General features: G+C 38.3%; 1 protein-coding gene across 1 annotated transcript in view; it reads right to left on the bottom strand.

Moving 5' to 3' along the window:
- Positions 1–94: 94 nt before the first annotated feature.
- The window catches only part of LOC108676173 (bifunctional arginine demethylase and lysyl-hydroxylase JMJD6), a gene marked incomplete at both ends in the record, with an annotated part of 15817 nt that continues 4118 nt past the window's right edge, over positions 95–11793 (bottom strand). The window contains 4 exons of the mRNA XM_018164222.1: positions 95–242; positions 1995–2191; positions 3083–3235; positions 3896–4000. Of these exons, the coding sequence (XP_018019711.1) occupies positions 95–242; positions 1995–2191; positions 3083–3235; positions 3896–4000 (603 nt within the window). The remainder of the gene's footprint in view (positions 243–1994; positions 2192–3082; positions 3236–3895; positions 4001–11793) is intronic.

Raw genomic sequence — 11793 nt, 5'->3', positions numbered from 1 at the left:
TAACAATTATTGATGTGAAATCAGTTTCCTAAAGAAGGCACAATACAATAAAGCCGTTTAAAGCCGCCCAGCAACTGCAACGCTAGGGACTGACAGGCTTGTACTCCGCAGGCCAGTCTGGCTGCTGCGTCCTGGGGTAGATCACACGGAACCAAGTGATGGCTTCGTCGCTCTGCTTACCGCCCTCACTGCTCGTCACCTTCAGCAGTTCCTTGGGCGTCTGTGTTGGGAACAAACACCATCTGCACAACAAACATCATCTATAATGATGTATAATGTAAATAGTCTCGTGCTGCAAACTTTAGGCATCAATGCGTAGCATGACCTCTGATGCTGCAAACATCAGGCATCAGCGCTTAGCATATCATCTGACTCTGCAATGGTAGGAGTGTTAGCTAATTGAACATTCATATTTTGAAACTATGCTGAATTCACCATAGGCAATAAGTACTGCTAACATTACAGGTACCGTAATTAATACAGCCTATAAAATTACTAAAAATAATTCGATCCAAAATAAAAAGTTTGAAGGCAGGCAGGTTTGCACGCCACCCGTAGGCAGACCCTTACATTTTAATTAAACTAAAAACACATTAAAATAAAAAATCTATGGCACATCATGGCTCAGACCAGAGTGTAGCATATTACTTTTTATTACCACGCTTCTATTTAACTTCAGTTCTTGTTGTTTGTTTGTCTGCTACAAATCTTATAATCAATATTTACCACACTTCTACCTGTCCAATCAATCTGAAATTTTGCACACTTGCGTAAAGTCGGAGACAATGCATGAATCAATCGACAGAATAAAAAAAAAATAATTTTTTTAAATATTTAAAAATAAAATAAGAAATTCATTGTACATGTGTAAGATTGGAGACACCGGCCTCTTTAGAAATGTGGTCTTAAAGAAGTTTTTTTAAAAGCATATTGCCATTCGACTGCACCAGCTTCTTTCAAAGTTGCTGTGCTACACGGCCAAAATTTAAGGAATTACGTATAAGTTTTTCCGGCGAGTAAGGAGAAAGAATATTGTGCCCTGACTAGATTGTAATACACCAGGCCGCTACAGCACGCAAAACATCGCACCTCACTATTTTCTGTACAGTGATGAAAACAAAATTTATTTTAAGAGATGAGCTCGTGTTGGGAAACTGAAATTAAAGCTTTTAGTAAACTACTTTGATTTGTTCTTACAACACGGATATTTTCCTGTATGTTATTGCTCGCTTATTCAGCTTTCATGCTTTCCACAAACAATAACTTGTAACTTCAAATAAATAATGAGAGGACAAGGTTTTTATAAAGAAAATGTTGAGTCTCCAACAAAATAATAAGCTTTAGGACGCCATCAACAGCAATGTGCTAGTATATGTAAGGAAGTTAATCTATTACATACACCATTAAATTCATAATATTTACTATCATTTAACTCTTAACTTCCATTATTGGATTGAATTAAAGTCAAGCTAACAGCAGTTGTGGCATCTATTGCACTTAGCTGATATGTAAGAAATGTTATGTCCTTGTGAGTTGTGAGTCAAGCCTTCATCAAACACTTTGGTGACTTAGAAAATATTATGTGAAGCTTTCTTTCTACAACATTTTTAAATAATTTTATGACTGCTATCACGATGTTCACTTTATGTAAACTCGTTGTGCGGCTCGAGGTGATTGCGTTCCAGGCGCTGGTGCCTATAGCACCTTCTAAACAAATGGATATTATTGGAAGTATTCTTGATAGAAGAACTTTAAATAAATGTCTGATACTTTTGTTTGTATTTCTTGTGTGTTTTAAATAAATGTACAATAGTTTTGTTTGTATTTCCTGTTAGGATGCCAGCACCTCTCGTGTCCCGAGATGAGGGCGTTCCAGGCGCTGGTGCCTATAGCACCTTATAAACAAAAGGATATTATTGTAAGTGTTCCTACTAGAAGAAGTTCAAATAAATGTGTTATTCTTTAGTTTGTATTTCCTGTTAGGATGCCAGCACCTCTTGTGTCCCGAGATGAGGGCGTTCCAGGCGCTGGTGCCCAGAGGGTCGATGTGTATGCCTGTGCCAGAGCGCGGGGGCCCCACCACGAACCAGCGGTAGGGGGGGCGCCGGGCCTCCCCGCAGTACTGGAACAGGTCCTCCCTGAAGTACTCAGGTACTGTGTAGTCCTCCAGCAGCCTCTTGCGTCGTGGGTGCTGACGACACAACACAAGTTAATAGGACATTCTGGTCCTATGACACACTTGTCCCTATAATGACACACTTGTCTCTATAATGACACACTTGTCTCTATAATGACCTGTCTCTTATACACATCTAGATGTGTATAAGAGACAGGTGTCAGACCAGCAGNAACCGCCTGCCTTACTCTCTCGACATTTTCTGGCGTCCTAGTGGTTTTGGAAGGACCTGGTTTTTGTTTCCACACACTGCCTGTATTCATAAAAGTATTCACCCACTGAACGATTGATGTACGACCAGGAACACGACCAGTGGGCGCGACATTAAACTGCCTCCTAAACGCACGCTGGGTTGCAACGATAGACCGGCCACTAGAAAAGTACACAGAGACTGCGAACGCGCGCTCCTCTCTCGACCACTGCATGGTCGCAACTGAACTGAGTGGACGAAAAACTTCATAGCCCGCGCACCATATTGCGCATGGCGCCACCTTCCTAGGACTAATGGCCGCCACGTGGCGCGCAATTCAAATAAGTAAGTTCCCGCGCCGCACCCTGTATCAGGAGGATCTCATACCAAACATACTTCAGTAAACTGTACTTATGTCACTGAAAAAATTGTCCAAGGTAAGAAATTACCAATATAGCATCAGTTCAGCTAATGAGGTGAATACAGGACCAAAAACTTCAAATAGCAAAATAAATAATAAACAAACTCATATAAATAACTGACATAACATTATTGTGCCTTCCTTGTACCTTCCATCAGAAAGCTTTATAAATTAAAGTCAAAAGAAATTCTTAATAAAACTGGCATTATTTTTAACCAAACGTGTCTAAAAGAAGGGCTCTACCCTGAATATACAAATAAATAACTGAATAAAGGTTAGACTAAATGAGACTCACGTCACCATAACTGCTGTCAAATATATAGAGCGGGGAGTCGTCTCTGTTGTGGTTCATATATTCTACGTAATATTTCATCTTCATCTTGACGCTGTAGCCTTCGTTGTCCTCTCCGCACTTGAACTTCTGGTTGCGGTACTTGTGGGCCAGGCGCTGTACAGGAATATTAAGTGTACATGTAACATGTTATATAGGAACATAATAATCTTCTGGTTGCGGTACTTGTGGGCCAGGCGCTGTACAGGAATGTTAAGTGTACATGTAACATGTTATATAGGAACTAATAATCTAAGTGTAATTATTTGCAGTTTGGTTGTAATATAGGAACTTAATATCTAAAGTGTAATTAATTACAGTTAACTTCATCAAAATAATTTATTTAGGTTTGTTAAAAGTAAAACAACAAGGCAAGTAGACATGATCAGATTAATGAAGATATATTGTATTGTTCTGTTCTATGACAGATGTAGAGAAAAAAGATAGGTACCAATAACACTAAGAATTATTGCAAAATTATTTTAGACATAAACTGATTATTAGGCTTCTCAGAACACTGCAGTGTGATGGCTGTGTTGTATATTGAACTGTTCTGAACATCTCACTGAACTGTTCTGAACACCTCACTGAACTGTTCTGAACACCTCACTGAACTGTTCTGAACACCTCACTGAACTGTTCTGAACACCTCACTGGACTGTTCTGAACACCTCACTGAACTGTTCTGAACACCTCACTGAACTGTTCTGAACACCTCACTGAACTGTTCTGAACATCTCAGCAGTATAGGTACCATACATGTGACCCACTACGCACCTGCATGACCCACTTCTGAGCAGCAGGCCAGTGGTCGGTGCAGCCTCGTATCACCACGGGGCGGTACGGCTGCTCGTAGCGCTCCACAAACTCTGCTGTGCTCACCTATCAGCATCAGTGAATAAAATACATATCATTTTATAAATTATATATTATACAACATATCACAATATTTTATGTAAAATGACATAACAATATAAGTAGGTATAATATAATGTATAATATAACATATCATAATGTAACTTGTAACTCAAGTTCCACAACATAGCTTGTAATACATTCTAAATCATCATAAAGATTGATCTTAATATCATTAAAATAATGAACAATTAAATAAAATGATAAATAAAATAATATAAAAAAATTAAGTCTTTAAAAGCATAACGGACAATTTCCTTGCAATCCAAATTTCTTTCTTGATCAACTTGCAAATAAACGGAAAATTTCCTAAATTTTAACCAAACATTACATTTTAAGAACAATTTAATGCAATCAACTATTACTATGTAAACTTAATACATTATCAGGAGCAGACGATAAGGACAGATCAAAGTTGCGGTGGTAGCCATGCTTGGTCCAACCATCCTTCTCAGACGACAGCTCTGCAACAAAAAAGCTTATTTAGTGTGTGCATAATGAGGAGGAATGTGACATGTGGGCTTTTAAGGCAAGCTAGCCATGTCCTAAGTGAGTAATAGTGCCATTTTCACTACTTACATCTGCAAAAATGTCTAAATTATGTGGAGACGTGCTAATTATTTGGTAATTGTTGAAATAAGGAACCTTGCCACACCAATTCTTGAACATGATAGCTTTCCCCATCAAATAGAGATAATCCAAATTCAATTATAGTTCTGTTCTGCCCCTATATTTATGGAATTGTGGGAAAAATGAATATGAGGTGAGGCAAATCTCACTTTTAATTATCAAAGAGCATATACAAATGTGTACAGTAAAAAATTCAAATGAACTGCTTAATTGCAGTGTCATTTAGCATCCATATGAACACTTTAAAACTGCATACTAGAATGCATTATATTGCATTCCCAGCAGTATAATGAATTATGCTGCATTCCCACCTACATACTAACTTAATTCCAAAACTTAAGCCCGCAGTTAAAACACCGCAAGCTCAGCGGTGGGGCGCTCAGGAACAATCCCCCTAGGAGCACAAAATCTCATAGGACGAGCACAGACACATGTCAGAAGTCCCCCTTGAGGTGTCTGGGGTTCAATACAACAAATGGACAAATTTAAACAATCAATGATTAGGTATTTTTATAAAGTCATGCCGTGTGTCGGAGTAAAAATTCTTAAGGACTACAAACTGTCAAATAGGGCAATAAGGAACAGGTGTGATAAAATGTAAATTGGGACAGTCTGACATTTCGTAAAAATGTTGCAGCAACTAAACAAATTGGAGTATTACAAAACTAAATATAGCAGCATTAAGTTCAACATTTTTCCTATCTATGTGGCATAAAGCAAGTCAAGAGATCATACATTTACTACCACTAAAAAATCCCTGGATAAATATGTGAAAAGTGAGATTTTGGAAGAGTACCTCTCCTAAGGTCCGTAGCAAATAAATATATATATATATATATTTGGCGTATTAAAAAATTTTACTTACATAAAAGTTGCATGCATGTGTTGGCTTAAAAACGTGATTGATAGAATTTACATAGCTCATTCTAAACTAAAATGGTGGTCATTTCTGCATGACAGTGCAATAAGGGACACCCCTAAAAATGCATTTACAGTAGAACCTTTGCTAGCAAAGGCTCCAGTGGACAAAATATCAATTAACAACAAAGAATTTTGATTCCATTTACTTTGTGCAGCAAAAATGATTTCACTTAACAAGAAATTAATGCATCATTGGCCATCACAAAATTGTGCATAGAATGTCATAGATATAATTGTGCACTGGGCAACATAGAATGAAAAGTACCTTAATAAAACTAAACTATGATTTATTTCTACAAAAAATATGATGGTTGCCACTAAAGCATTTTTTTCTGTTTCAGATAGGTATGTTTTTACAATCTTTTTTGTTATACCGTCAAGCAGGGTAAAAAGGGACAGGCGGGGTAAAAAGGTACAGGTCGGGTTAATTGGGACGCGCGTCCCATATTTCATAGAAATGTTGTACAGCTAAACTAATCAAAATATTGCAAAACTAAAAATAGTGGCATAAACTTCAACATTTTTACAATCTATTATGTATAAAGCTAGTCAAGAAATCAAACATTTACTATCTCTACTATCGCTGCAAAAAAGTGCAAAAAGTGCAGTTTTGGAAAAGTACTTCTACTAAGGTCTGGAGCAAAAAAATATTTGCCGTATTAAAAAATTTTACTTACATAAAAGTTGCACACAGGTGTTGGCTTGAAAACGCAATTGACAGAATTTGCCTATCTAATTCAAAAAAATAATTGCAGCCATTTCTGTGCAATGGGGTAATAAGGGACACCCCCCGGGGTAATTAGGGACACCCCCCTGGGGTAATTAGGGACAACCCCCTGGGGAATTAGAGTTAGGGACAACCCTAAAACACATTTACAGCAAAGATAAATATGGGTTAATCACAAAGATTTTTAATTAAATTTTAAATTTAAGCAAAAAATCAAAATTTAAATTTAAATAAAATCTTCATGGGGAGCAGAACAGCCTGGAGCCCTGGATGTTAGGCAGAACTCCTAACATCCAGGTCACTCAATGCAATGGTCACTCGCTAAAGAAGCTTGTTGAGCTCCTCATCATTATGTTACATCTAAAAGGAAAAGGAGGACTTTGAAGTACTGCTGGCAACAGGTGAGTACACTCTGCACGCTTCAAACGTTTAAAACTGAGTTTTATTTCAAGTGTCCCTGTTTACCTCATTTCCAGATAAATTCAGGAGCCTTTTATATTGCATCTAGCACCTTACAAATAGCATATGGAATTTTTTTTAAGATGCCATTAGATACCATAGCCTTCGCAAAGAGCTATGAAATGAGCCTAAACTTTAAAACTTGTTTGTGAAATGTTTCATGGTAAGAAGTTATGAACAAAAAATGCTCAAAACCATCCCTTTTTACCCCGTTTGACAGTAGTGAATTCACTTGACCCAATCAAAATTGTGCAAAATTACAAGCTGTCCTGTAAGCTTACAGATAAAAAATGCTAGGTATATGCATTTTTTACGGTTCTGACAAATGTAGGTCTACAACAGCTACCGTAAACTGGGGTAACTTAGACCACTTTTTTTTTTAAATGATGCATTTTTTTACTAGATAAGTTAAACTTAAAATGAAACATGCAAAATACAGGTCTATACTCTAGCTTCACTCACCATAAATTGCTGGCTCCTGCTTCTCATAGTTTTGATGTAATTTAAAAAAAATCGATGGTCTTTTTTACCCCAGCTCTGGGGGTATCTTAGACTGGGTGGTAAAATCAATTATATTTTTTGGTAAAATAACTCCAAATAACTCCAGGTTTTGGTGCATTGTAGTAGAACTCTTCTAGTTACATATGCAAATGACAAATTTGAGGAAAGTTTCATAGTTTGCAAATGGGGGGTCCCGCCCCCCCAGGTGGTCTAAGTTTCCCCGAACGGGGGAACTCTGACCACCTAATGGCAGCCCTGACAGGATTAACATAAACCGGCTTGGAAATTAAGTTAAAATTACCATATATAAGACACTGTAGAGTCTGAAACCTAAAGAAAAAACATTAATAGGTGTATCAAACATGAAATGTTATATATGGTAATTTTAAATTAATTTCCAAGCCGGTCTATGTTACCCCGTCAGGGCTGACATTAGGTGGTCTAAGTTTCCCCATTGGGGGGCGGCACCCCCCATTTGTTTGCCGCAACCAGTCCAGTCATTCATTAGAAGGCACCGATGGCACATCTAAAGCCATGTTGCCTTCTTTAGTTCTGTAATTCATATCCGATTGAATTGAGATCTATGAATGAATATTCATTACTGTGCTGACTCTTAGAACCTGAGTACTGAGTTGACGCGGTAGCAATATAGTTAACTCGTATCCAACCACAACACAGTGCGGATACACGTTTGTGTGTACGGTCAGTGTGATTACGTAATTTGCATTGCCGCGCGTCCATATTTAAACTATTTTAGCTTTCTAAAAGTACGGCGCTGTCGGCGCACGGCGCATTTTTTTTAACGGCATAGTACGGCCCACCGCGCAGGTCGTTAAAATGACAATATAAATTCCCGCGCACCTGGCACATCTTCCTGACCATGGTATGCAACTTTGCAAGTGAGTGAAGATGATAGGTATAGATTGTCATTCATTTAGAAGGCATTAACAATGCCACCAATAATTATAGCTATAATGAATTTATCATTCTTCATTCATTTATCATTTAGGCCTACTCATTATTTATTTATCATTTATTTACATGTTATTTGTAACTTATTTGTCACCTATTTATCAAACCAAATAACCAATATTTACCTAGGTATTCTGTTCAATTGTCTTTTAGTGAATTTATAATATTCATCATTTCATGTCTTATTATCTTATAGTATTAATAGTAATAGGTTAGCTATCTAATCTGTCAGTCACAGTCACACCTGTTTCTCTTTCTCCCACCCACCTCAGCCACCTGCAGTCAAACTCTCAACCAAAATAGTTTTATCTTAGAATAGAAAGCCTTAGCCTACAACAAGAGCTTTCTTATGGTGCCCAAATATTTGAAATTATCTCGTACTCGTAGTCGTAGGAACTTAGGAAGCCTTGAACACTGTCTGCTGTTAGTCTGTTACACAGGCTCACAGCTAAAGCCTAATGCATTCAGTCTGCTGCTGCTCTCAACGTAACGTACTAACACTGTTTTACTTACCAGGTCTAGCTCGTTTTTTTATATCACGTACACGCTTTCTTGTTTTATGATCCATAAAAAATTAATTCAAATCTAACAACTAATAACGACGGTGTTATTGTAACAGCACCATAAGATATAAAAACAACCCAAATAAACGCATATGCCTGTGGTCACGTACCCATAGCACGTGCTGAGATGCCGAAACAGTTCAGAAACACTTCCTGATGATCTGACGGTTCTGACAAACGTACGACAGCTACTTCCTAAAAATATTAGCCAACTGATTATTCTTAGTTAAGAACAATTCCATCTGGGAAATTAAACAATTCATACCATATATGAATGTGTATTTCCTTTTTCACCTCATCTTTAGTGTTTATGAGTAAATTCATATATGAGTAAATCCCAATAGCAGAACAATAATTATTTAGAGATTTCCAATAATTTTGGCCATCGTAGCGGCTAATGTAGTGGCGCTACATTTTACTGTAGCGGTAGCGGTAGCGCCCGCTACATTTAGACTCTAAATGTAGCGCTACATTTAGACTCTAAATGTAGCGGGCAATACCGCTACATGCTCTAAATTTTAGAGCATGTAGCGGTAGCGGCCGCTACATTTAGACAGCATGCAGCAGTAGCGGCCGCTATATTTAGAGCATGTAGCGGTAGCGGTAGCGACCGCTACATTTCAAAGTAGCGCTGCCCAGCTCTGCGTGTTGATAAGTTCGTGCCCATGCACAATGCACATGTAGCGCCACAACTAAAGGCAGGGGCTTAAGTCACGCTCGCGCTAAGAACTCAGGCCAGCTACTGAGCAGGGGAAGCCAATGGTGGCCTGACCAGCCGCTGATTTCGGGTGTCATTTGACCCTTATATTTTTTATTTCCTTTTTCCTTTGCGCCACCTCCGATTAGGCAGAGGCGCAACTTATGATCTGCATAGAGACCACAATAGCCCGTACGCGGCAGAGTTAGGACATCTTATCTTCTCTTATACAGCGTTACAAAACATGCATTTGATTTTTACAGCAGAATTGGTGACGACGATGGGAAATGAGTAAACAGATACTGAACACATTATAATAAACCGCATTCACTGACATTTTTGGAGAGATAACTAAACAAGTCATCTCCTGGCAGGTTGCGCGGCTATAATGGAGTCTGGCACGAATCCTTCTATTCAATATCTACTTAAGAGAAGCATTCGTTTAATATCCTTTGAAGTTTTTGAAAATTATATTTACTATACGGGATTTTTTCCAAGTGTGTTATTTGGCGGCTAAATAGAAGAGGCGGCCATTTCGCATCTGATTCATCTCTAATCCGAGAGTCGCAACCGAAACCGGAACGACAGCCGCGCGTAAACTTTGACAGGTAGCTCAATCCGATTAGATAGATATGACGCGGAGCAATGCAATTATAACCTCGTTCAAATGTCTATATTGTCTTCCCTAGAACTGTAACCACTGGGCCACCCTGCATTATATTGTAAATAAAAAGATTTGAAAGATTTGTTCCTAATTAGTGGCAAATCTTGTTTTGATTTGACCAAGTTACCAGTAAAAACAATGCTAAAAGTTATGATGAATATTTATAATCAACTCGTGTGGCCAATACCTAATTTAATGCAAATGTATGCATGCTACCAAATGGACATTTTCTAATTGTGTGACTAGAGGAGTTCCAGTTCGATATATTCGCATTGCTATCAGTGGAGGGTACAGTAACCACGCGGCGTATTAGGCCTATTTTAGTCCTATTAAAAATATCATTTTTTGAAATTTGGACAGTTTTTGCATGTAAGTCAAGAAGGATTCGTGTTACAACTCTTTTTCCTGCGTAATAGATATTTTGATAAAATTCATAGCATTACGAGAATCTTGGTCATAGTTACGCTGCTGCGAGATGCAATCGATTGCTATCTCTTGGCAGCGGTCAAAAATAGTGAGAAGTATCGAAGACGAGATTATGATGCAACTAATAGGCAAATTTGAACTGATTAGCTGAAATACTGAACATTTCATAATAAATTCTCCCCATCACTTTTTTCGAGGAGTAACTGAGTAAGCTATCACATGGCACGGTTATACCTGCTATGTAAGATGTTGAACTAGACCGATTCGTTCGTACCCAGTAGATAGTGAAAGAAATTAAAAGGAGGCAATATTCACAATGATGTGGGCGAAATGTATGGGTGAAATTGGCACAGTAGTTCGATACTTTTTCTAATCGTATCCGAATTGATCTGTTGCACACCAGAAATGGCGAAATTGACATTAAATATTTGTTCACACTTGGAAAAAATCCCGCATAGTAAATATAATTTTCAAAAACTTCAAGGGATATTAAACGAATGCTTCTCTTAAAGTAGATATTGAATATAAGGATTCGTGCCAGACTTCACATCAAAGAGGTCTTCGTTCACAGGGATACTTTTTCTTCATTAAACCTTTTCAGGCTCTAATTTATCAGCGTTCAGAATCGGACTTAAAAACGTGCCAATGAATGAGAATGATGATGGTGACGTTCGAAAATTGTTATAAGAACATTAGAGGCTTATAATAAACTGGCTCACCGAGCCAGTTTATTATTATAATAGTTCTAGCGTTAATCGTGTTTCACTTGTCCTGCCTTAGTCATACTTGGAACAATATAGTACCCAGACCCTCAGTACAAATCCATCAGGTGGTCGCAGAAACAGACACCTGACAGTCCCTGTTCGGGCGCCACTGTCAGGTGTCTGTTTCTGCGACCACCTGATGGATTTGTACTGAGGGTCTGGGTACTATATTGTTCCAAGTGTGACTAAGGCAGGACAAGTGAAACACGATTAACGCTAGAACTATTATAATAATAAACTGGCTCGGTGAGTACAGAAGGACGGGGGATTGACAGGTACAGCACAAGTATGTGCCGGAGGAGCGGCTAGCAAGATGACGGCTAGGCAGTACCGCTACAACTGACGAGCGATGCACTGCTCTGGCTATATATAGTCCTTAACAGGGATGACGTCACTAGGCGTGACTCTACCATGTGGGTACAGAACCAGCTATTAG

Source organism: Hyalella azteca, unplaced genomic scaffold (genome assembly GCF_000764305.2).
Source record: "Hyalella azteca isolate HAZT.00-mixed unplaced genomic scaffold, Hazt_2.0.2 contig11499, whole genome shotgun sequence".
Taxonomy (NCBI): Eukaryota; Metazoa; Arthropoda; class Malacostraca; order Amphipoda; family Hyalellidae; genus Hyalella; species Hyalella azteca.
The sequence above is the reverse complement of the archived record's forward strand: the minus strand, read 5'-3'. Positions and strand labels throughout refer to the sequence as shown.